General features: G+C 41.6%; 1 protein-coding gene across 1 annotated transcript; it reads right to left on the reverse strand.

Annotated features, from left to right (window-relative positions):
• Positions 1 to 125: 125 nt before the first annotated feature.
• LOC139402783 (scavenger receptor cysteine-rich type 1 protein M130-like) lies at positions 126 to 27,223 on the reverse strand. Its single transcript, XM_071146701.1, has 10 exons — positions 27,197 to 27,223; positions 22,015 to 22,180; positions 21,869 to 21,930; positions 3,019 to 3,048; positions 2,712 to 2,787; positions 1,748 to 2,053; positions 1,347 to 1,622; positions 580 to 678; positions 388 to 476; positions 126 to 260 (listed from the first exon to the last, which is right to left on the reverse strand). The coding sequence occupies exons 1-10, from the start codon at positions 27,221 to 27,223 to the stop codon at positions 126 to 128; spliced, it is 1,266 nt and encodes a 421-aa protein (XP_071002802.1).
• Positions 27,224 to 27,787: the final 564 nt, after the last annotated feature.

Raw genomic sequence — 27,787 nt, forward strand, 5'->3', positions numbered from 1 at the left:
TGTTATTAAAATTAGAACCACTTCAGGTTTGTCACCACATTTTAAACACCAGTCCACTGCTGACCATCGATTTAAAACATAAAACTGACCTAAGATCAGCATATAGGGTCAGCTTCATTCTACTCCTACTCCGTCCCCTGGGCTGGTCTCTCCTCTCCGGGTCCAGCTTCAGCTCTGGAGCTCAGAGAGACCGTCTCCATGGCATTGACATAAAGATCCATGCTGCTCACCCTGTTCACTCTCTTTTGCCTCCTGGTGGGCTAGGGAGAAACAGCACCAACTGTCAGACATTTACTCTCTAGTATCTCCATTCTCTCTCCTTCCCTCTACCCCTCACCCTCACCCTCTAGTTTAAATGACTTGTAACGTCTGAGTCAATGTCTTTACCTTGTAGTACAGGTAGGAGGTGGTGATGGATGTCAGTAGGATAAGCAGCACTACAACGTGTCTGATGATGAAGGCTGGCAGAGGAGAGGCTGCAAACAGAAACACCTTTGATGAGGGGACTGATCATCATCACATAGATCTGTGGGAAATCTGTCAATGACAAAGTTATTTGTCTGGTTCATGTTCAGTTACCTGTGATGGTGAGGGAGAGGAGCTCACTCTCAGAGGAGAAGCTATGAGAGAAAACATCAGTCTCATAAACACAGCTGTAGTTCCCTTGGTGGGAGTCATCTGCAGCAGGGAAGAGGAAGGCAGCAGAGTGATTGACAGCTGGCTGGATCTGCTGTATGTTGGAGCCGGTGAACGTGAGGAGGAAGGAGCCTCCTGGGTACTGTGGCTGAGTGGAGCAGGTGATGGTGAAGTTGTAGCCCCTGAACATCTCGGACCCCTGGTGGCCCCTGGAGACCCCTCCCATTGAGTCAGTCAGGGAAATATCAGGCTGGACTGTATCAATAAAAGAGAACAAGAAAAACCTTCAACTAGTTTCCTATAGATATGACAATAACATCATCATGTAACAGTGCCAGCCACCCTCCCTCACAGGGCAACATGAGTAGTGGGCCTACAGTCACTGAGACAACATATGTTGATATCAGGCTTAAGCAGGACATCTGGAACAAGAGGAGAGAAAAAGAAAACGTAGCTCCTCAACTACTTTCATCATTTAGATATGACAATAATATGACATGTGACAGTTGTAGTGAGTAGAGACGTTCACTGAGATAACACTCAAATACAAAAGCATTCTGGGATATTTAAGTTGTATTTGATTCCTACTTGACTGAGTGATCTATTTAGTAAAGCAGACTGACAAGCTAAACAGTCATCATGAGAGGTGTAGAGGAAGTTGTATGAATGAAGGAAATCAGTTGAATATAATTATAATATGTTGTTATTACCTGAGCAGATCACTGTGAGTCCAGGAAGGAGATAAGAACTTCTCCAACACTCCCTCAGTGAAGACTCAGACCCAGAACAGATAACTTCAACCCCTCTAGTGGTGTCTCCAGGTGGTACTGAAACAGTGGAGCCACAACCCAGCTGTCTACACACTACTGCTCCTACAGCCTCCTGGTCCCCGTCAGCTCCCACAGTCCTCCACTCTCCCTGGTCGTACCACTCCACTCCACCAGCACAGCGACTGCTTCCTCCCACCAGCCTCACATCATCAGGCTCTGAGAAAAGAAAAGAGAGAGACAGTAATCTTACTATTTTCTCACTAAAACATACCTATATTGTCTCTCATATTCTTCACTCCAGATGAGAAACAATGTTGATTGATTGACAAACTATTTCTTACCTGAGCAGGTGAGTCCAACAGCATTACCAGGTAGGCAGGTGTTGTGTTTTTCGTCTGAGGTGTCACACACCAGGAGAAAGGACTCTTTGCCTTTACACTGAAACTCTTTATCCCAGGTCTGACCCTCACCTTCTCCATAGAGCCCTCCCTGTAGAGCTGCAGGAGCCCCACAGCCAAGCTCCCCACAGACTACCTCTGCATCCTGCCGGTCAAAGTCAGCTTCACACACTGAGGCCCAGGACTGATTGGACTTCACCTCCACTCTCCCAGAGCAGAGTCCAGCTCCATCCACAAGCCGCACAGACTCTGGAGAAAAAGAGTTGGTTGAACATTCAATCAGTTTTGTTGATGACACTGTCAAGGACTCAACACAAATATGTTGGATAAAAGATTGTAGTTTGCTATGTTTGATACTGTAAGAGGTAGAAATGGGTTCTTAGTCACTCAGGATAGGGTTGGGAATAATGCAGGCAGGAAACAGGAATAAGTTCACTTCACTTTATAGAAAATAAACAGCTGGACATCCATCAGGCAGCTTCACTTCAGTACCATCTGAACTACAATGATCTGCCCATGAACATCTCCCATAAACCAATATGACAAACACAAATATAATGTTTAAATACATCTGACATCTCTCCCTCTATTTAAATGAAATAAAAACACATAAAACATGATACATGGTAATATTGTATAATGTATAAATAAATCTCTCAATATGACCAGTCTCTTACCTGAACAGGTCACATGATGATAATATTCACCATTACAGACACCAGGTTCTTCTATGATGTCACACTGTCTAATAGAAGACTCATCTCCAGAGCAACCACCCAGTCTGACTCCTCTTCTTCCATCTTCAATCAGAGGTCCTCTAGATTCAGATACAGGATTCCCACAGTCCAGCTCTCTACACACAACCTTAGTCTCTCTCATGCTCCACCAACTAAAACATACACCTGACCACTCTCCTTCATAGAAGACTTCCACTGTCCCAGAACAGGAAGTGGTCCCATCCACCAGTCTGACTGAGTCTTCAGCTGTAAACAGCAGAGAGGAAAACACAGTGGTGAGGACAGATGATGACAGTGATTCTGTTATTCTAACAGCAGTATTGCTTTGTGGTTGACAAGTATTAGTAGTTCCATAAAACACTACTTGTTATTGGGGTTTAGAATGGTTTGTATGGACACATGAATTTCTCCATGTGGGATAATAAAGTTGACTAATATTGAACTGCTATAATCACTGTAGATTTATACTCTACCTACCTGGTGGACTGACACTTTGAGCCTGGAGATCTGAGGAGAAAGAGTGAGACAGAGGAGAAAGAGAGAGAAAGAGACAGAGAGATAGAGAGAAACAAAGGAGAAAGGGAGGAGTCAGAGGAAGAGAGAGGCAGAGGTGAAATGAACATCAACATGACCTTTCATGATGTGATGGGGAAGACAGGCTTATCGTTGGTATGGTGCAACAACACCCCTGTGTACACACACTATATATACAAAAGTATGTGGACACCCTTTCAAATTAGTGGATTATATTTCAGCCACACCCCTTCCCCACCCCTTCCACACAGTAATACAGGCAAACACTGGCATTAGAATGGCCTTTCTGAAAAGCTCAGTGACTTTCAACATGGCACCATCATAGGATGTTGAGATCGGTGTGGAGGAACTTGACTGGCCTGCACAGAGGCTAACCTAAACCCCATCGAATACCTTTGTGGTGATTTGAAATGCAGACTGCAATCCAGGCCAAATCGCCCAACATCCGTACTTAAGCTCATTAATGCTCTTGTGGCTGAATGGAAGCAAGTCCATGCAGCAATGTTCCAACATCATTGCCTATCGAATATACAGTGTCTATGGGGTCATATTGCACTTCCTAAGGCTTCCACTAGATGTCAACAGTCTTTAGAACCTTGTTTGAGGCTTCTACTGTGAAGGAGGGGGGGATGAGAGCTGTTTGAGTAAGGGCTCTGCCAGAGTGGCATGAGCTGATCACACTCGCTCACGTGATAGCGACCTGCGTTCCATTGCAATTCTAAAGACAAAGGAATTCTCCGGTTCGAACATTATTGAAGATTTATGTTAAAAACATTCTAAAGATTGATTCTATACATCGTTTGACATGTTTCTACGGACTGTTATATAACTGTTTGTCTGAACCTTCGCCTGGACTTATGAGTTTGGATTTGTTTACTAAACACGCTACCAACAGGAGGTATTTGGACATAAATGATGGACTTTATCGAACAAAACAAACATTTATTGTGGAACTGGGATTCCTGGGAGTGCATTCTGATGAAGATCATCAAAGGTAAGTTAATATTTATAATGCTGTTTCTGACTTCTGTTGACTCCACAACATGGCGGGTGTCTGTATGGCTTGTTTTTGTGTCTGTGCGCCGTACTCAGATTATTGCATGGTGTGCTTTTCCGTAAAGTGTTTTTGAAATCTGACACAGCGGTTGCATTAAGGAGAAGTGGATCTATAATTCCACGCACAACATTTGTATATTTTATCAATGTTTATTGTGAGTATTTCTGTAAATTGATGTGGATCTCTGCAAAATTACCAGATGTTTTGGAAGCAAAACATTACTGAACATAACGTGATTTTTGGATATAAATATGAACTTCCTCAAACAAAACATACATGTATTGTGTAACATGATGTCCTATGAGTGTCATCTGATGAAGATCATCAAAGGTTAGTGATATATTTCATCTGTATTTCTGTTTTTTGTGACTCCTCTCTTTGGCTGGAAAAATGGCTGTGTTTTTCTGTGACGAGGTGCTGACCAAACATAATCTGATGGTGTGCTTTCGTCGTAAAGGATTAACAACAAGTTTATGTATGTTTGAGGAATTTTAATTATGAGATTTCTGTTGTTTGACTGTTGTCAAATCGATCCCGTTAACGGGATCTTAGCCCGTCTCTTCCATAGGAGGTTAAATTTGATGACAAAACAGTGGTAGGCCTGATCACCGACAACGAGCTCCAAGCACACCATGTCAGTCGTGAAGAGGGCACGACAAAACCTATTCCCCCTCAGGAGACTGAAAAGATTTGGCATGGGTCCTCAGATTCTCAAAAGGTTCTACAGCTGCACCATTGAGAGCATGGTAGCATCACTGCCTGCTACGGCAACTGCTCAGCCTCCGACCGCAAGGCACTACAGAGGGTAGTGTGAATGGCCCAGTACATCACTGAGGTCAAGCTTCCTGCCATCTAGGACCTCTATACCAGGCGGTGTCAGAGGAAGGCCCTGAAAATTGTCAAAGACTCCAGACTCCCTAATCATAGACTGTTCTCTCTGTTACCGGAGCGCCAAGTCTAGGTCCAAGAGGCTTCTAAACAGCTTCTATCCCCAAGCCATAAGACTTCTGAACATCTAGTCAAATGGTTACCCAGACTATTCATATTGCCCCCCCCCCTCTCAAAACCACTGCCACTCTCTTTTGTCATCTATGCATAGTCACTTAACTTGAAAATAAAAGAGAGCCGCACACTCCATGAGCTCAGATGCAAATATTTAATTATCAACGTTTTGACAGCCAAGCTGTCTTCATCAGAGTTTTCTACTCCGCTAGCCAGCACCTCTAGCCAGCACCTCTAGCCAGCACCTCTAGCCAGCACCTCTAGCCAGCACCTCTAGCCAGCACCTCGCCTGAATAGGTGTGCGTTTCTTTTTCTTCTAGATACAGTGCCTTGCGAAAGTATTCGGCCCCCTTGAACTTTGCGACCTTTTGCCACATTTCAGGCTTCAAACATAAAGATATAAAACTGTATTTTTTTGTGAAGAATCAACAACAAGTGGGACACAATCATGAAGTGGAACGACATTTATTGGATATTTCAAACTTTTTTAACAAATCAAAAACTGAAAAATTGGGCGTGCAAAATTATTCAGCCCCTTTACTTTCAGTGCAGCAAACTCTCTCCAGAAGTTCAGTGAGGATCTCTGAATGATCCAATGTTGACCTAAATGACTAATGATGATAAATACAATCCACCTGTGTGTAATCAAGTCTCCGTATAAATGCACCTGCACTGTGATAGTCTCAGAGGTCCGTTAAAAGCGCAGAGAGCATCATGAAGAACAAGGAACACACTAGGCAGGTCCGAGATACTGTTGTGAAGAAGTTTAAAGCCGGATTTGGATACAAAAATATTTCCCAAGCTTTAAACATCCCAAGGAGCACTGTGCAAGCGATAATATTGAAATGGAAGGAGTATCAGACCACTGCAAATCTACCAAGACCTGGCCGTCCCTCTAAACTTTCAGCTCATACAAGGAGAAGACTGATCAGAGATGCAACCAAGAGGCCCATGATCACTCTGGATGAACTGCAGAGATCTACAGCTGAGGTGGGAGACTCTGTCCATAGGACAACAATCAGTTGTATATTGCACAAATCTGGCCTTAATGGAAGAGTGGCAAGAAGAAAGCCATTTCTTAAAGATATCCATAAAAAGTGTTGTTTAAAGTTTGCCACAAGCCACCTGGGAGACACACCAAACATATGGGAAGCTGCTCTGGTCAGATGAAACCAAAATTTAACTTTTTGGCAACAATGCAAAACGTTATGTTTGGCGTAAAAGCAACACAGCGCATCACCCTGAACACACCATCTCCACTGTCAAACATGGTGGTGGCAGCATCATGGTTTGGGCCTGCTTTTCTTCATCAGGGACAGGGAAGATGGTTAAAATTGATGGGAAGATGGATGGAGCCAAATACAGGACCATTCTGGAAGAAAAACTGATGGAGTCTGCAAAAGACCTGAGACTGGGACGGAGATTTGTCTTCCAACAAGACAATGATCCAAAACATAAAGCAAAATCTACAATGGAATGGTTCAAAAATAAACATATCCAGGTGTTAGAATGGCCAAGTCAAAGTCCAGACCTGAATCCAATCGAGAATCTGTGGAAAGAACTGAAAACTGCTGTTCACAAATGCTCTCCATCCAACCTCACTGAGCTCGAGCTGTTTTGCAAGGAGGAATGGGAAAAATGTCAGTCTCTCGATGTGCAAAACTGATAGAGACATACCCCAAGCGACTTACAGCTGTAATCGCAGCAAAAGGTGGCGCTACAAAGTATTAACTTAAGGGGGCTGAATAATTTTGCATGCCCAATTTTTCCGTTTTTGATTTGTTAAAAAAGTTTGAAATATCCAATAAATGTCGTTCCACTTCATGATTGTGTCCCACTTGTTGTTGATTCTTCACAAAAAAATACAGTTTTATATCTTTATGTTTGAAGCCTGAAATGTGGCAAAAGGTCGCAAAGTTCAAGGGGGCCGAATACTTTCGCAAGGCACTGTAGTCACTTAACTTTACCTCGATGTTCATACTACCTCAACTAACCGGTGCCCCCACACACTGACTCTAACCGGTGCCCCCACACACTGACTCTATCCGGTGCCCCCACACACTGACTCTAACCGGTGCCCCCTCACACTGACTCTAACCGGTGCCCCCTCACACTGACTCTAACCGGTGCCCCCTCACACTGACGCTGTACCGACACCCCCTCACACTGACTCTGTACCGACACCCCTGTAAATACTGTTATTTTTCACTGCTGCTCTTTAATTACTTGTTACTTTTGTCTCTTATTCTTCTCTGTATTTGTTTAACTGCACTCTCGGTTAGGGGCTCGTAAGTAAACATTTCACTGTAAGGAAACTGTTGTTTTCGGCGCATGTGACCATTAACATTTGATTTGATTTGACTCTGAACTTGATCGTTATAGACTGCATTTTTTTATTGCACATTTTGCTATTTTGCTATTTGCCTCATGACTCCTGCAGACTTTGTTGACTACAAACTTTCTTTACAAACTATGTTTGTTCCCACACTTGGGACTCTGACTCTCTATTGGTTACATGGACTTTTGGCCTCCCATCCTTTTCCCACCACCTCCCGCTGGCTTTGTATTCATGTTACCTAAGGAAATCGCTGTACAATAGGATCTTGTTGCCATCTGATGTACATTCATAACAGACAGGACACGGTGGCAGACTATCTGACCACTGTGATTGATAGAAAACAGAGAAAAAAATGGACAATGTAGAGACAATGTGAGCATGGCCTTGCTATTGAGAGAGGTCATCATAGGCAGAGAGAAGACAGGCTCTGTGCCCACTACTCACAAAATGAGGTGGAAACTGAGCTGCACTTCCTAACCTCCTGCCAAATGTACGTCGATATAGGAGACATATATTTCTCTCATATTACAAGGCACCCAAAATAATTTGAAAACAAATATAATATTGACAAGCTCCTGTATCTGTTAGGTGAAATACCACAGTGTGTAATCATGTCAGCAGAATGTGTGACCTGTTGTGATGAGAACAGGGTAACCAGTGGAGAACAAACACCACAGTAAATAAAACCTAGGACTAGATTTATCACTTTAGTTCATTTCCCTTGACATTTGTACTTCTACTTTTTGTACACACAGCTCACGCTCTCCTACACAAACCAGCTGGCTGAGAGGTCCCTAGTGGAGCCAGGTGGCTGAGAGGGCCCTAGAGGAGCCAGCTGACTGAGAGGGCCCTGTGGAGCCAGCTGACTGAGAGGGCCCTAGTGGAGCCAGCTGACTGAGAGGGCCCTAGTGGAGCCAGCTGACTGAGAGGGCCCTAGTGGTGCCGGCTGGCTGAGAGGGCCCTAATGGAGCAGGCTGGCTGAGAGGGCCCTTGTGGAGCCGGCTGGCTGAGAGGGCCCAAGTGGAGCCAGCTGGCTGAGAGGGCCCTAGTGAAGCATTCTGGCTGAGAGGGCCCTAGTGGAGCATTCTGGCTGAGAGGGCCCTAGTGGAGCAGGCTGGCTGAGAGGGCCCTAGTGGAGCCGGCTGGCTGAGAGGGCCCTAGTGGAGCCGGCTGGCTGAGAGGGCCCTAGTGGAGCATGCTGGCTGAGAGGGCCCTAGTGGAGCAGCCTGGCTGAGAGGGCCCTAGTGGAGCCGGCTGGCTGAGAGGGCCCTAGTGGAGCCCTTCCCTTACAATTTCTCTCTTCCCTCCCCTCTCTCTTCCCTCCCCTTCTCTCTCTTTCTCTCTCCTCGACAATTCTCTCTCTCCCCTCCCCTTCTCTCTCCCCCCCTTCTCTCTTTTTATCTCTCCTCCACAATTCTCTCTCTCCCCTCTCCTTTTCTCTCCCTTACCCTCCTCCCTCCTCTACCTCCTCTCTCCCCTACCCTCCTCTGTCCCCTCCCGTCCTCTGCTCTCCCCACCCTTCCTCTCTCCTCCCTCTCGTTCTATATCAACATAACAAAATCCTACCTGTGCTCCACAACAGGGTCATCAGTACCACTGCAGGTATCATATCTGTCTCTAACTGGGGTTACTGTCATGAAGAGAGGACTGATGTGTGGAAAATACTGCTAGGCTATATGACTTCTCTCTCATTATGTCCTAACTTCAATGATGTGAGATGAACTTCTTAGCAACTTATCTTGGATCAGGGGTTGAACACACTACAGCAAACTGATATGTTAAAAAAACCACAGGAAACTGCTGACAGAGCAGCAACATTTCACATAGTGTCCTATAATATCACCTCTAACTTTCTACTGCTTGAGTTCACCTCTTATAGAATATTGACTTAATGTTCCAGCACCTAAATAGAAACAGTACCAGCACCCAAAATGAGTACTGATGAGGTCTCATGTTAGAGCAGGAGAAGGGGGGCTGTGGTGTAGAAGCTGTCTGTTACCCAAGTCAACTCAACAGGCCTGATGATGTATGTCAGGGTCAGGCTGGGCCAAGAGAGGAACATGTTACTGGTTATGATGACATCACTGGTGAGAAGTCAGTTACACAAATATATTCAGCTGATTTAAATGTTTGTCTCTCTCTCCCTCCTCCCCTGTCTCCTTCTACCAACCCAGTCTGTTAGTAAGAACTATCTCTCCCTCCCTTCTCTCCTGTCTCCTCCTCAGTCTGTCAGTGAGTAAGAACTATCTCTCTCTCCTATCTCTCTCTCTCTCCCTCCTCCCCTGTCTCCTCCTCAGTTTGTCAGTGAGTAAGAACTATCTCTCTCTCCCAGCCTTGTGGTTGCTTAAAGAGCCCCCCCCCCCCCCCCCCCCCCCCCATCCACAAAAGGGGACATATCTGTGTATGTTGTGGTCTTGTGAATTCTGTCTGAATTCTGGTAAAGAGGATGCTCTTTTATCTCAGCATCTCTACAGATTCTCTTTTCTCCCTGTATTTGTTGGCTTGGAAATGTTGATACCGGAGACAGTTATCAGAAGAAACTGTGTAACCAAGCATTTATAGAGGCTGAGAAATGCATTCTAATGAATTGGAGGGCTGGTTATCTTTCAACAATGTCACAATGGACGGCAGAAATGTCTCGTTATGTATCACTAGATGTGATTTACTGGTCAACGTTCATGAGGTCAGGATGCCTTATATGGACAACTGTAGGACAAAATGATTCTGTATAAAAAACATGACCACTTCCTGTTTTCAACAGCTGTTGGGTTGTTCAGTCCTGGGGGTCTGCTGTCCTGTGTGTTGTCACTCTGGCCTTGACCTAACACACCTGGAACCAATAGTGAATGTTTCACTAAAACCCTAAAGCTGAGTGGGATGTGTTGGGTTGGGGTGGTGGAGGACGGGCCGACCCAGATACACCTTACAGTATGTACAAAAGTATGTGGACACCCCTTCAAATGAGTGGATGTGGCTATTTCAGGCACACCCCTTCATGACCTGTGAATAAAATCGAGCACACCGCCATGCAATCTCCATAGACAAACATTGGCAGTAGAATGGCCTTACTGAAGAACTCAGTGACAATCAACACGTCACCATCATAGTATGCTACCTTTCCAACAAGTCTGTTGGTCTAATTTCCACCCTGCTTTAGCTGCCCCGGTCAACTGTAAGTGCTGTTATTGTGACGTGGAAACGTCTAGGAGCAGCAGTGGCTTAGCCTCGAAGTGGTAGCTCACACAAACTCACAGAACGGGACCACGAGTGCTGAAGTTTGTCGCGTGTAAAAATCATCTGTCCTCGGTTGCAACACTCCAAACTTCCTCTGGAAGAAACTTCAGCACAAGAACTGTTCGTCTGGAGCTTCATGAAATGGGTTTCTACAGCAGAGCAGCAGCACACAAGCCTAAGATCACCATGTGCAATGCCAAGCGTCTGCTGGAGTGGAAACACTTTCTCTGGAGTGTTGAATAACGTTTCACCATCTGGCAGTCCGTACCACAAACCTGGGTTTGGCAGATGCCAGGAGAACGCTACCTGCCCCAAAGCATAGTGCCAACTGTAAAGTTTGGTGGAGGAGGAATAATGGTCTGGGGTTGTTTTTAATGGATCGTGTTAGGCCCCTTAGTTTCATTGAAGGGAAATCTAAACGCTACAGCATACAATGACATTCTAGACAATTCTGTGTTTCCAACTTTGTGGCAACAGTTTGGGGAAGGCCCTTTCCTGTTTCAGCATGACAACGCCCCTGTACACAAAGCGAGGTCCATACAGAAATAGTTTGTTGAGATCGATGTGGAAGAACATTACTGGCCTTCACAGAGCCCTGACCTAAACCCCATTGAATACCTTTAGGGATGAATTGAAACGTTGACTGAGCCAGGCCTAATCGCCCAACCTCACTAATGCTGTTGTGGCTGAATGGAAGCAAGTCCCCGCAGCAATGTTCCATCATCTAGTGGAAAGCCTTCCCAGAACAGTGGAGGCTGTTATAGCAGCAATGTTCCAACATCTAGTGGAAAACCTTCCCAGAAGAGTGGAGGCTGTTATAGCAGCAATGTTCCATCATCTAGTGGAAAACCTTCCCAGAAGAGTGGACGCTGTTATAGCAGCAATGTTCCATCATCTAGTGGAAAGCCTTCCCAGAACAGGGGAGGCTGTTATAGCAGCAAAGGGGGGGACCAACTCCATATTAATGCCCATGATTTTGGAATGAGATGTTAGATTAGCAGGTGTCCCCATACTTTTGGTAATGTATTGTACATTCCCCTTCCATGCAAATGTGTAACTCTCTTTGCAGATGATTAATTAATTAATTAAAAAAATAAAATAAAACATTTTTAAATCATTAATTTCAGAGGTCAGGGGTCAAGCTGAGCCGGACCAAGAGTGGAAAAGGTTGCTGGTTATGATGACATCACTGGTGAGAAGTCAGTAAAGACAAGATATTCAGTTGGCTGCATGTTAGTCTGTCAGCCCTATCTCTGTTGACATCTCACTTTCTCTCCACGCCTTCTCTCTCTCTCTCTCTGTTCCTCTCTCTCTCTTCCTGACAGATAGCATCAGACCTGTTGCCTTGGTAACAGACCTCTATCATCTACACCCCCCTTCTCCTACTCTAACATCAGACCAATATAATATATAATATGTCAAGTATTAGTAGTTCCATAAAACACTACTTGTTATTGGGGTTTAGAATGGTTTGTATGGACACATGACTTTCTTCATGTGGTATAATAAAGTTTACTAATATTGAACTGCTATAATCACTGTAGATTTATACTCTACCTACCTGGTGGACTGACACTTTGAGCCTGGAGATCTGAGGAGAAAGAGAGAGACAGAGGAGAAAGGGAGAGAGAGACAGAGAGACAGAGAGAAAGGGAGGAGTCAGAGGAAGAGAGAGGCAGAGGTTAAATCAACATAACATGACCTTTCATGATATGATGGGGATGACAGTGGTATGGTGCAACAACACCCATGTTTAAACACATTCCCCATCTCTCCTCCACCCTCCTCTCTCCCCTACCCTCTTCTCTCCTCCACCCTCCTCTCTCCCCTACCCTCTTCTCTCCTACGCAAATCTCTCTATCCCGTCCCCTCCCATCGTCTCTACTCTACCCTTCTCTCTCCTACCCTCCACTCTCCCCTTCCCTCCTTTCTCCCCTCCCCTTCTCTCTACCCTACCCTCTATCCCCTACCCTCCTCTCTCCTCCACCCTTCTCTCATATCTACCCTCCTCTCTCCTCTACCCTTCCCTCTTTTCTCCTTCTCAAATCTCTCTCCCCTACCCTCCTCTCTCACCTATCTTGCTCTATGCCCTCCTTTCCCATCGCCCCTCCCTTTCTCTCTCCCCAACCCTCCTCTCTCCCTACCCTCTCTCTCTCCTCCTCCTCAAATCTCTCTCCCCACCCCTCCTCTCTTCTCACCTCTCTCTCTCTCATTCTCTCTCTCTCTCTCTCTCTCTCTCATTCTCTCTCTCTTAGTGACGTATAGTGTTGGACCTGTTGATCTTGACTTAGCTAATAGACCTCTAGCATCTACACCCCTCCCTTCTCCTACTCTAACATAACACCAATATAATATATAATACATAATATATACTCTCATTCATTTACATAGAGACAGATACAATCAATCATTGACACACTGAATATACAACAGTCAGATGCATGACACCATCACAACTTAACTGACATTAGTGCCTGTCCCCAGATGGACAGTTAGACTACAGTAAAGTACATTTACAGGTGATCACATCATTGTCCTGCTTTGAGACACATTTTTACTGTCTGCTTCCAGTTGCATGTTATTTTACTAACCCTGCAAATTATAATATATCTTACAATATCAAAACATATCTCAGTAACTGTCACAAGTGTATATCAGTATAACAGCATCATACCTGTGCTCCACAACAGGGTCATCAGTATCAGTGCAGGTATCATATCTGTCTCTAACTGGGGTTCCACAGTCTGCTGTCACAAAGAGTGGACTGAAGAGTGGAAAATACTGCTAGGCTATATGACTTCTCTCTCATTATGTCCTAACTTCAATGATTTGAGATTAATTTCTTAGCAACTTATCTTGGATCAGTGGTTGAACACACGACAGCAAACTGATATGTTAAAAAAACTCCACAGGAAACTGCTGACAGAGCAGCAAAGTTACACATAGTGTGTCCTATAATATCACCTCTAACTTCTACTTCTTGAGTTCAACTCTTATAGAATTTTAGCTTAATGTTCCAGAACGTAAATATAAACAGTACCAGCACCCAAAATGGGTACTGATGAGGTCTCATGTTAGAGCAGGAGAACGGGGGATGTGGTGTGGAAGCTAGAGGTCTGTTACCCAAGTCAACTCAACAGGCCTGATGCTATATGTCAGGGTCAGGCTGGGCTGGACCAAGAGAGGAACAGGTTACTGTTATGATGACATCACTGGTGATAGTCAGTGATAAAATATGAAGAGGAGAGGTGAGGAGAGGAGAGGAGAGGAGAGGAGAGGGAAAAGAGGAGAGGGTGGAGAAATGGAGAGGGGGGAGAAGGGGAGAGGGGAGAGAAAAGAGGAGAGGGGGAGAAGAGGACAGGGGGAGAAGAGAGTGGAGAAGAGGAGAGAGAGAAGAGGGGAGAAGGGGGAAGATGAGAGGGGGAGATGAGAGGGGGAGAAGAGGAGAGGGGAGAAGAGGAGAGGGGAGATTAGCGGGGGAGGATGAGAGGGGGAGAAAAGGGGAGAGAGAGAAGTGGAGAGGGGAGAGAAGAAGAGTATGGGAGATGGGGGGGGGTCCTGTTTTTCTCCCACCGTTCCACTCAGAGGACTATCAAATCAATCATCAAATCAATTTTATTCATAAAGCCCTTCTTACATCAGCTGATGTCTCAAAGTGCTGTACAGAAACCCAGCCTACAACCCCAAACAGCAAGCAATGATAGTGGCCATAAGAGGAACTGTCCTGTCAGTGTGTTTTTACTGCTGGCTCAAAACAACACATGACCTGCAAACAGGATATGATTCATGTGTGAGTACTAAAAGCATATGAATATAGTATATTATAGTATATTTATTATATATGTGGGTCTGATAAGTCAACACGCTTAATGTTTGCTGTTTTATCACTCAGAAGAACATTGGGCACTATGTAACCAAACACATGTGAAACCTCATGATATGAGTGATAAGAAGTGTTTAAAAAGGTGAGTTCTGAACCGTGTAGACTACTGCACTACTTCTGAAGAAGACCAGAGTCATTTCAGAATGAAGACTGCTATAGTTCTGATGGTGTTGCTGTTCTGTATGTCTGGGGCCTGGACTCAGGGAGTGAGTGGAGGGGTGACTAGTAGTTGTCTGTCTGTCTGTCTGTCTGTCTGTCTGTCTGTCTGTCTGTCTGTCTGTCTGTCTGTCTGCAGTACATACAATACATCAACAAAAGTATGTGGACATCAGGATGGTAAGTTGGTGGTTGAAGATATCCCTCTAGTGGTGTGGGGGCTGTGCTTTGGCAAAGTGGGTGGGGTTATATCCTTCCTGTTTGGCCCTGTCTGGGGGTATCATCGGATGGGGCCACAGTGTCTCCTGACCCCTCCTGTCTCATCCTCCAGTAGTTGGGGGCTAGGGTCAGTTTGTTATATCTGGAGTACTTCTCCTGTCTTATTCGGTGTCCTGTGTGAATTTAAGTAAGCTCTCTCTAATTCTCTCTTTCTTTCTCTCTTTCTCTCTCTCTGAGGACCTGTTGCCCTAGGACCATGCCTCAGGACTACCTGGCGTGATGACTCCTTGCTGTCCCCAGTCCACCTGGCCGTGCTGCTGCTCCAGTTTCAACTGTTCTGCCTGCGGCTATGGAATCTTGACCTGTTCAGCAGACGTGCTACCTGTCCCAGACCTATTATTTGACCATGCTGGTAATTTATGAACATTTGAACATCTTGGCCATGTTCTGTTATAATCTCCACCCGGCACAGCCAGAAGAGGACTGGCCACCCCTCATAGCCTGGTTCCTCTCTAGGTTTCTTCCTAGGTTTTGGCCTTTCTAGGGAGTTTTCCTAGCCAACGTGCTTCAACACCTGCATTGCTTGCTGTTTGGGGTTTTAGGCTGGGTTTCTGTACAGCACTTTGAGATATCAGCTGATGTACGAAGGGCTTTATAAATACATTTGATTTGATTCAGGTCCATCTCAGAAGATCTACTGACCATCATCAATCAGTAGCTGGAGTTCCATCTCAGAAGATCTACTGACCATCATCAATCAGTAGCTGGAGGTCCATCTCAGAAGATCTACTGACCATCATCAATCAGTAGCTGGAGTTCCATCTCAGAAGCTCTACTGACCATCATCAATCAGTAGCTAGAGTTCCATCTCAGAAGATCTACTGACCATCATCAATCAGTAGCTGGAGTTCCATCTCAGAAGATCTACTGACCATCATCAATCAGTAGCTGGAGTTCCATCTCAGAAGCTCTACTGACCATCATCAATCAGTAGCTGGAGTTCCATCTCAGAAGATCTACTGACCATCATCAATCAGTAGCTGGAGTTCCATCTCAGAAGATCTACTGACCATCATCAATCAGTAGCTGGAGTTCCATCTCAGAAGATTTACTGACCATCATTAATCAGCAGCTGGAGTTCCATCTCAGAAGATCTACTGACCATCATCAATCAGTAGCTAGAGTTCCATCTCAGAAGCTCTACTGACCATCATCAATCAGTAGCTGGAGTTCCATCTCAGAAGCTCTACTGACCATCATCAATCAGTAGCTGGAGTTCCATCTCAGAAGCTCTACTGACCATCATCAATCAGTAGCTGGAGTTCCATCTCAGAAGCTCTACTGACCATCATCAATCAGTAGCTGGAGTTCCATCTCAGAAGCTCTACTGACCATCATCAATCAGTAGCTGGAGTTCCATCTCAGAAGCTCTACTGACCATCATCAATCAGTAGCTGGAGTTCCATCTCAGAAGCTCCTCTCAGTTCAGACACAGTAGAACTCTAAGAACCTCATTCTGCTGCATCAAACAACCAGTTGATGCAGTATTATGACATCATCTTGTAATTTCACTAAGTGTATTGTCTAATGTGAACTGTGTAATCTACTGTAATTTACAGTACTGTAGTATATTACTGTCAGCACTTCTAAGGGACATTTGAAACAGGTATCCTGCATTGTTTTCTAATGGATCAACTGGTAGTTAAAACGACTAAATTGAAAAAAGATTTCAATATGTTGTGTTTTGGTGATTAAACCAACGTTCTAATTACATTTCACAATAAACTTATATTTTGAATCAATGGTTGTGTGGTGAGATGTTTACAATCCAAATGAATGAATGAATGACAGGTTTTGAATGAAAGACTGTCTCTGTCACAAGGTGACCAGTTAGGAGTTCTGTACTATGAGATGTGAAAATGTACCTCATAAAAGGTATGATGTTTTAACTCTTCATCGTTGGGTCTCAGATCATTTCACAGTAAAGTCTACACCTGTTGTATTCAACACATTTGTATTTATTTATCTGTTATTCTACCAGGTAAGTTGCCTGAGAACAACATTCTCATTTGCAGCAACGACCTGGGGAATAGTTACAGGGGAGAGGAGGGGGATGAATGAGCCAATTGTAAACTGGGGATTATTAGGTGACCGTGATGGTTTGAGGGTCAGATTGGGAATTTAGCCAGGACACCAGGGTTAACACCCCTACTCTTATGCCATGGGGTTTTTAATGACCTCAGAGAGTCAGGACATCCGTTTAACATCCCATCCAAAAGACAGCACCCTACACAGGGCAATGTCCCCAATCACTGCCCTGGGGAATTGGGATATTTTTTTTAGACGAGAGGAAAGAGTGCCTCCTACTGGCCCTCCAACACCACTTCCAGCAGGATCTGGTCTCCCATCCAGGGACTGACCAGGACCAATCCTGCTTAGCTTCAGAAGCAAGCCAGCAGTGGTATGCAGGATGGTATGCTGCTGGCCATTTAATGTATGTTTATGTATTTAAGACACTGCATCTCAGTGCAAGAGGCTATATTACATGTATTTAGTGTATTATTGGGGCAGCAGGGTAGTGGTTAGAATGTTATGTAAGGATCAGACTGTATAGGCTATATTACATGTATTTAGTGTATTATTGGGGCAGCAGGGTAGCCTAGTGGTTAGAATGTTATATCAGGGTCAGACTGTATAAAAGCCAAGTACTAAGAATGAAGAGTCAGTTCTTCCATGGAATTGTTCAGCTTTGTTACTGTTTGTAATAAAGTCTAGTTGAATTCACAGGTTCTGGTTTGGTGAAATAGTTGATTCAATATTTTCAACAACAGTCAATGTGTCTAAACTGTAAGAACTTTGAAATTAAGTTGTTTTCAAGTCGTTATTAACAACAACCTGAAAATAAATATTTACAACCTTCAACTAAAACCAAACGTATATTGGACGTTGGGTATCGTCTTCTTTTCAACATCTTTTCAATGACATTTAGCTTGGTGGTACAGCCCAATGTCAAAACACAGCTTTAATGTGTCCAAATCAATAACCAATATGCAGAAACCATTTGTGATACTGAAAACCTAAACATAAAATGTACCATCTGCACAAACATCTGCAACAATAATCATATTACTGAAACAAGCACCTTTTAAAATGCACCAGCACCAGAAACACTGTTGTTTTGACAAGTAGCAATAAATCACTGATATCAATTAGGGGGGAAATCAGGTTGTAGGTGCTGTTGAAACTAACACAACTAAAAACACATGGAAATGGGAGATATATTTTACCTCCCTGGTTAGAGGACAAATCAGGTTGTTGGTGCTGTTGAAACTAACACAACTAAAAACACATGGAAATGGGAGATATATTTTACTTCCCTGGTTAGAGGACAAATCAGGTTGTTGGTGCTGTTGAAACTAACACAACTAAAAACACATGGAAATGGGAGATATATTTTACCTCCCTGGTTAGAGGACAACCTGCAGAAGACAGTCAGCTACATTTTGGAGAGATGCATTTACATTTAGAGGTCGTTAAACAAAGGAACGCAACACTTATTTTTCATCCCTCATCGATATCATGTTGAAATCATTTGTGTGAGAGTGGGGAGATGAGGTTGTCCTGTTAAAACTAACAGCTCAAAAACCACATGGAATCTGGGAATAATGTGTACATCACTGGTTAGAGGACAACTTGTAGAAAACATCTAGCTACATTTTGATTCAAGTGGGTCACCAATGCTGTAAGTGTAACACAGCTCTTTTTGTGTTAGTCACTTTCTGTTATATCATATAAATATCACTCTTTCAATTCAGAGCCTGGATTTTCCCCCTGAGGCTAATATCCATATCATGCAGAAATCAATTGAACAGGGGGCAAACGTTTAGTGTTCTACATTGTGACATCATTAAAATACTCCTTCTAAAATGTTAAAACATTATACATTGTGACATCATTAAAATACTCCTACTACAATGTTAAAACATTCTACATTGTGACATCATTAAAATTCTCCTTCTACAATGTTTAAACATTCTACATTGTGACATCATTAAAATTCTCCTTCTACATTGTTTAAACATTCTACATTGTGACATCATTAAAATACTCCTACTACAATGTTTAAACAATCTACATTGTGACATCAATAAAATACTCCTTCTACAATGTTAAAACATTCTACATTGTGACATCATTAAAATTCTCCTTCTACAATGTTTAAACATTCTACATTGTGACATCATTAAAATACCCCTACTACAATGTTAAAACATTCTACATTGTGACATCATTAAAATACTCCTACTACAATGTTAAAACATTATACATTGTGACATCATTAAAATACTCCTACTACAATGTTTAAACATTCTACATTGTGACATCATTAAAATTCTCCTTCTACAATGTTAAAACATTCTACATTGTGACATCATTAAAATTCTCCTTCTACAATGTTTAAACATTCTACATTGTGACATCATTAAAATACTCCTTCTACAATGTTAAAACATTCTACATTGTGACATCATTAAAATTCTCCTTCTACATTGTTTAAACATTCTACATTGTGACATCATTAAAATACTCCTACTACAATGTTTAAACATTCTACATTGTGACATCATTAAAATACTCCTTCTACAATGTTAAAACATTCTACATTGTGACATCATTAAAATTCTCCTTCTACAATGTTTAAACATTCTACATTGTGACATCATTAAAATACCCCTACTACAATGTTAAAACATTCTACATTGTGACATCATTAAAATACCCCTACTACAATGTTAAAACATTCCACATTGTGACATCATTAAAATACTCCTACTACAATGTTAAAACATTCTACATTGTGACATCATTAAAATACTCCTTCTACAATGTTAAAACATTATACATTGTGACATCATTAAAATACTCCTACTACAATGTTTAAACATTCTACATTGTGACATCATTAAAATTCTCCTACTACAATGTTAAAACATTCTACATTGTGACATCATTAAAATACTCCTACTACAATGTTAAAACATTCTACATTGTGACATCATTAAAATACTCTTAATACAATGTTAAAACATTCTACATTGTGACATCATTAAAATACTCCTTCTACAATGTTTAAACAGTCTACATTGTGACATCATGTCATTGATATCATGAAACAACTCCTTCATGTATGTATTTTCTGATGTAGAGTTTTGTTCCATCTAGCCATCTGACTATGCACCAGAGAACACACACAGGAGAGAAATCTTGTCCCTGTCCATATTGATACAGATACACTAAACCATGATTTAGATGTATTAAGAACAAATTGATTGACAAAGTCATGAAAAATGGAATAAACCACATTTTGGCTTTGATAAAAGATATGCCTCTGGGGTCAAAATGATCCATGTCAGAACTCTGGTTCAATGTAAATATGTAGTGGGTCTAAATGATCCATGTCAGAACTATGGTTCAATGTAAATATGTAGTGGGTCTAAAGTTTGTTTTAAATTCTCACTCATTAAACACGAATAAATCAACACATGCTTCTCCAAGAACGACTTAATACAATATTACACTTTTATGAAATAAATGAAAATAAACTTTTGGTTCCTCAACTGTGTTGCCCCTCCAGTCAGCAGATGGCGATGTGTCTTTTTATGTTTTATTTTATATATTTATTTTTTGATTCAAAATACAGACCAACAATTTACGTTGTTACATCATACAAAACAGAACTAGTATCAACTAGAAAATACTAAAACACACAAAATATCAATGAAGTAATAAAAAAATAACTATTTTAGTGTAGTTGTTATCACTCTGAAAAAATCTATAATGATTCAGGAAAATGTTATTCTTGTTGTTATTCATTAGGGTTAATGTTTTAATAAAATATTTAAATTCAGTCAGAAAAATGTGTAATTTTGGTATAGAATTTTGGAATGATTGTTTGTGTATAAAGTATTTGGTAACAAGAATACAAAAATTGACAATCATTTCAGTGGTCTTGCTTTCATTGCAATAGTAACATATTATATCCTTCATGTAAAACATGGGCAGTGTTCATAATGGTAACATATTATATCCTCCATGTAGAACATGGGCAGTGTTCATAATGGTAACATATTATATCCTTCATGTAGAACATGGGCAGTGTTCATAATGGTAACATATTATATCCTCCATGTAAAACATGGGCAGTGTTCATAATGGTAACATATTATATCCTCCATGTAGAACATGGGCAGTGTTCATAATGGTAACATATTATATCCTCCATGTAGAACATGGGCAGTGTTCATAATGGTAACATATTATATCCTTCATGTAAAACATGGGCAGTGTTCATAATGGTAACATATTATATCCTCCATGTAAAACATGGGCAGTGTTCATAATGGTAACATATTATATCCTCCATGTAGAACATGGGCAGTGTTCATAATGGTAACATATTATATCCTCCATGTTAAACATGGGCAGTGTTCATAATGGTAACATATTATATCCTCCATGTAAAACATGGGCAGTGTTCATAATGGTAACATATTATATCCTCCATGTAAAACATGGGCAGTGTTCATAATGGTAACATATTATATCCTCCATGTAAAACATGGGCAGTGTTCATAATGGTAACATATTATATCCTTCATGTTAAACATGGACAGTGTTCATAATGGTAACATATTATATCCTTCATGTTAAACATGGACAGTGTTCATAATGGTAACATATTATATCCTCCATGTAAAACATGGGCAGTGTTCATAATGGTAACATATTATATCCTCCATGTAAAACATGGACAGTGTTCATAATGGTAAATAAGTATCTTGCAAGGTTTTCCCAAAATTCTGACACAAATTTACATCAAAGAACAAGTGGGACAGATTCTCACCTTTTTCTCAGAAAACACAGAAATCATCAACAGCCACACAGTTGAAAAGTCCCACACCACACCTTACCATCCAATGGGTAACGGCCAAGCAGAACGTATGAATCGCACACTGGGTTTCCACCCTTCTTCTTGATGTTCGGACGCACCTCTAGGCTGCCGGTAGATGTTATGTTTGAAAGTGTGCTGTTGGATGGGGACACGGTAGATGTGGATAAGTAGATCTAGTCTCTGGATGGGGACACAGTAGATGTGGATAAGTAGGTCCAGTCTCTGGATGGGGACACAGTAGATGTGGATAAGTAGGTCCAGTCTCTGGATGGGGACACAGTAGATGTGGATAAGTAGATCCAGTCTCTGGGTGAATTAAATACCATATTGAATCAGTATTGATCAAACATCTTTTCAACCAGTTGATCTTGAAAGTGTTATTTATGTCACAAAGTCCAACACTTCCAGACCTCCTTCAGCTCTTTTATTAGAGGACTGACTCTTTTAGTTTGTGAGATTTATTTTTCCAGATGAAGTCAAGAAAGGTCTTGTTGATCTCTTTACAAGTAGCAGGATTTACACATAAAGATAATGAGGGATACACAAAACCAGACAGTCCCTCTGCCTTGGACAGAAGTTCTCTCCCAAGTATAGAAACATCTCTTTGTAGACAATTATTACATATATTTTTGGTAACTACACACATTCTTAATTTTAGGAGAGAAATTCATGTGTTGTCTGACTAAGTGTTTTTTTGACAGATGTATTCTTAAATATTTAACACAGTCCTTTACAGGAATATTTTATATTTCTTTATTTATTTCTATATTCTTTATCTTTATATCAATCCAACAATAGTGCTAGGTGTCTGTACTATATAAACACTGCTAATCCAACAATAGTGCTAGGTGCCTGTACTATAGAAACACTGCTAATCCAACAATAGTGTAGGTGTCTGTACTATATAAACACTGTTAATCCAACAATAGTGCTAGGTGTCTGTACTATATAAACACTGCTAATACAACAATAGTGCTAGGTGTCTGTACTATATAAACACTGCTAATCCAACAATAGTGTAGGTGTCTGTACTATATAAACACTGTTAATCCAACAATAGCGCTAGGTGTCTGTACTATATAAACACTGCTAATACAACAATAGTGCTAGGTGTCTGTACTATATAAACACTGCTAATCCAACAATAGTGCTAGGTGTCTGTACTATATAAACACTGCTAATACAACAATAGTGGTAGGTGTCTGTACTATATAAACACTGTTAATACAACAATAGTGGTAGGTGCCTGTACTATATAAACACTGCTAATCCAACAATAGTGCTAGGTGTCTGTACTATATAAACACTGCTAATCCAACAATAGTGCTAGGTGCCTGTACTATATAAACACTGCTAATCCAACACACTTGAATTAAAGGGGAACTACTCTCAAAAATGTAAATTTCTTAGATTTTCCCCAAATCTCAAAAGTGGTCTCCTGATGTGGTGTAAGAATCTCTGTTATGGACTTGGAACAATTGATTGTTTTTCTGTTTAAAAAAAGTCTGACTTTGAGAACAAAAACCATGAAATTCTGAATTTGTGAATTTCTGACTCAGTTTCCCTGTTTCAATAAAAGGTCTACTATTATCCTACTGAACAGTACAGCTTGGGTTGGTCTACTATTATCCTACTGAACAGTACCACTTGGGTTGGTCTACTATTATCCTACTGAACAGTACAGCTTGGGTTGGTCTACTATTATATTACTGAACAGCTTGGGTTGGTCTACTATTATCCTACTGAACAGTACAGCTTGGGTTGGTCTACTATTATCCTACTGAACAGTGCAGCTTGGGTTGGTCTACTATTATCCTACTGAACAGTACAGCTTGGGTTGGTCTACTATTATCCTACTGAACAGTACCACTTGGGTTGGTCTACTATTATCCTACTGAACAGTACAGCTTGGGTTGGTCTACTATTATCCTACTGAACAGTACAGCTTGGGTTGGTCTACTATTATCCTACTGAACAGTACAGCTTGGGTTGGTCTACTATTATCCTACTGAAGAGTGCAGCTTGGGTTGGTCTACTATTATCCTACTGAACAGTACAGCTTGGGTTGGTCTACTATTATCCTACTGAACAGTACAGCTTGGGTTGGCCTGACTGGGAAAGACCAATATGGGATTTATAGTTTTAGGTCATTCGGAGTGTATCACTGTTTCTCGTGCTTTTCACACAGGGTGCCTTTCCTTCTCTGGGCCGTTTGGAAAATGTTTCACTAAATTAGAGTACTGTATACCCACTTCTCCAGGCACCACTACACCACTGACCTACACAACAGCTTTCAACATACCAGTATTCAGTTTGGAAACTTTAAAAACAAATGCTGGTATAAATTATACAATATTAAAATACGTCAAATTATCAATAATTCTTCTAAACTGGTTGCAATGCTGTGAAAAACAGTTATACTGGACTACAGTGCTAAAATAATAGATATTCTCAAAGTTGAGCTTGTCTTTGCAGAGGGACTGATGATGTGCTGCCAGTATATTATCTTGTTAGGACAAAATTAATACAGCATTTACTCTTGAATAATGTATGGTGTCCTGTGAGGTACAAATTGCACATATACAGAAGATCAGGCTTTAACAACGGTAATTTGGAAATCCTCCGGCCAGGGGTGCGTCCCAAAAGTATTTACTGCTTCCTGAAGTGTGCACTCGTTCACTACTCCCCATAAAGTGTAGTAGCATTGGATTGGTGAAGGTATAGGTTATTGAGTGAGTTTCCATACTAATCAATTTCTTTCAAATCCTGTCCATGAAGGGAAGTGATCAAGCACACACTTTGGGAGAAAGGAGAGATGAAGATTGAGGTATGTAGACTGACCCAAACTTAAGGAAAGCTTTGACTATGTCCAGACTCAGTGAGCATAGCCTATTGAGAAAGGCTGCCGTAGGCAGACCTCAAATGAAATGAAATTGTTTTAGTTTCAAGCCCCTAACTAATAATGTAGTTAAAACAAATATGGATAAGAAGTAATTAAAGAGCAACAGTAAAATAATAATAGCAGGACTATATACAGGTCAGTACCTGGCTCTCCAGAGAAGACAGGCTGTGTGCCAACAGCCCACAAAATGAGGTGGAAACTGAGATGCACTTCCTAACCTCCTGCCAAATGTATGACCAGTTAATTCATACTGTATGTTGTAGTCTGTCCAAGAGGGGAATCACACAGACTGATCTCAGTTAATTCATACTGTATGTTGTAGTCTGTCCAAGAGGGGAATCACACAGACTGATCTCAGTTAATTCATACTGTATGTTGTAGTCTGTCCAAGAGGGGAATCACACAAGACTGATCTCAGTTAATTCATACTGTATGTTATAGTCTGTTCAAGAGGGGAATCACACAGACTGATCTCAGTTAATTCATACTGTATGTTGTAGTCTGTCCAAGAGGGGAATCACACAGACTGATCTCAGTTAATTCATACTGTATGTTGTAGTCTGTCGAAGAGGGGAATCACACAAGACTAAAATTGTTCAGTTGATTACATGACAGTTTAGAGAGCAACATCAAAACAATAATCTACTTCATAATCAATAACATAACATTTATAATCAATAACATTATCTATATACTACTAACAACATAACACTAATCTACATCATAATCAATATCATAACATTTATAATCAATAACATCATTATCTCTATACTACTAACAACATAACACTAATCTACATCATAATCAATATCATAACATTTATAATCAATAACATAATGAGGAGGTAAACAACAACAACAAACCCCTTTATTAAAAAATGTTTAAAAATACAAAGAATGAACAGATGATTATAATAATACCTGGACTAATAATGGAAACACTTCAAGATAAAGAATCTAAGAGACACTAAATAAGATAAAGAATCTAAGAGACACTAAATAAGATAAAGAATCTAAGAGACACTAAATAAGATAAAGAATCTAAGAGACACTAAATAAGATAAAGAATCTAAGAGACACTAAATAAGATAAAGAATCTAAGAGACACTAAATAAGATAAAGAATCTAAGAGACACTAAATAAGATAAAGAATCTAAGAGACACTAAATAAGATAAAGAATCTAAGAGACACTAAATAAGATAAAGAATCTAAGAGACACTAAGACAAAAAAATAAAGATAAGAAGCAATACTGGAACATGTAACAGACGTAATTGAGCTACTCTCTTAAAATAATTAAAAACCGATTGTTACCAAAATCCCATGTTACCGAATTCCCATGTTAAGAAAACAACATGTTCCCCCAAACCCCATGTTACCCAAAACCCCATGTTACCCCAAACCCCAAGTTCCCCCAAACCCTGTTACCCAGAACCCCATGTTACCCAAAACCCCATGTTACCCAAAACCCCATGTTACCCCAAACCCCATGTTACCCCAAACCCCATGTTACCCTAAACCCCATGTTACCCAAACCCCATGTTACCCAAATCCCATGTTACCAAAACCCCATGTTACCCAAAACCCCATGTGACCCAAAACCCCATGTTACCCAAAACCCCATGTTACCAAACCCCATGTTACCCAAAACCCCATGTTACCCAAAACCCCATGTTACCCCAAAACCCCATGTTACCCCAAACCCCATGTTACCCCAAACCCCATGTTCCCCAAAACCCCATGTTCCCCCAAACCCTGTTACCCAGAACCCCATGTTACCCAAAACCCCATGTTCCCCCAAACCCCATGTTACCCCAAACCCCATGTTACCCTAAACCCCATGTTACCCCAAACTCCATGTTACCCAAACCCCATGTTACCCAAATCCCATGTTACCAAAACCCCATGTTACCCAAAACCCCATGTGACCCAAAACCCCATGTGACCCAAAACCCCATGTTACCCAAAACCCCATGTTACCCAAAACCCCATGTTACCCAAAACCCCATGTTACCCAAAACCCCATGTTACCCCAAACCCCATGTTACCCAAAACCCCATGTTACCCAAAACCCCATGTTACCCAAAACCCCATGTTACCCCAAAACCCCATGTTACCCCAAAACCCCATGTTACCCAAAACCCAAAACCCCATGTTACCCAAAACCCCATGTTACCCGAAACCCATGTTACCAAAACCCCATGTTACCCAAACCCCAATGTTACCCAAAACCCCATGTTACCCAAAATCCCATGTTACCCCCATGTTACCCAAAATCCCATGTTACCCCCATGTTACCAAAACACCATGTTACTAAAAATCCCATGTTACCCCAAACCCCATGTGACAAAAACCCCATGTTACCAAAACCCTATGTTACCCAGAACACCATGTTACCGAACCCCATGTTACCCAGAACACCATGTTACCAAACCCCATGTTACCAAAACCCATGTTACCAAACCCCATGTTACCCAAACCCTATGTTACCCAAACCCTATGTTACCGAACCCCATGTTACCCAGAACACCATGTCACCCAGAACACCATGTTACCCAAAAATGTTACTCTGGTGGTAAAAACCAAACTAAATGAATAATGGTGGTTGCAATCACCCCATGCTACCCAAACCCATGTTACCCCCATGTTACCCAAAATCCCATGTTACCCAAAACACCATGTTACTAAAAATCCCATGTTACCCCAAAACCCCATGTTACCTCAAAACCACATGTTGACAAAAATCCCATGTTCCCCCAAAACCCCATGTTACAAAACACCATGTTACCCAAACCCCATGTTACCCAGAACCCCATGTTACCCAGAACCCCATGTTACCCAGAACCCCATGTTACCCAAAACCCCATGTTACCCCAAACCCCATGTTACCCCAAACCCCATGTTACCTGAACCCCATGTTACCAAAACCCCATGTTACCCAAAACCCCATGTTACCCAAAACCCCATGTTA

The sequence above is a fragment of the Oncorhynchus clarkii genome, unplaced genomic scaffold, assembly GCF_045791955.1.
Source record: "Oncorhynchus clarkii lewisi isolate Uvic-CL-2024 unplaced genomic scaffold, UVic_Ocla_1.0 unplaced_contig_1599_pilon_pilon, whole genome shotgun sequence".
In the NCBI taxonomy this organism is placed as follows: Eukaryota; Metazoa; Chordata; class Actinopteri; order Salmoniformes; family Salmonidae; genus Oncorhynchus; species Oncorhynchus clarkii.

Coding starts and splice junctions, on each gene's coding strand:
- LOC139402783 (XM_071146701.1), bottom strand. CDS start 27,223: ATGGGGTTCGGTAACATGGTGTTCTGG. Junction 2,788..3,018: donor TCAAAGTGTCAGTCCACCAG/GTAGGTAGAGTA, acceptor TGCTGTTTACAG/CTGAAGACTCAGTCAGACTG. Junction 2,054..2,711: donor GTCTTCTATGAAGGAGAGTG/GTCAGGTGTATG, acceptor CTTTTTCTCCAG/AGTCTGTGCGGCTTGTGGAT.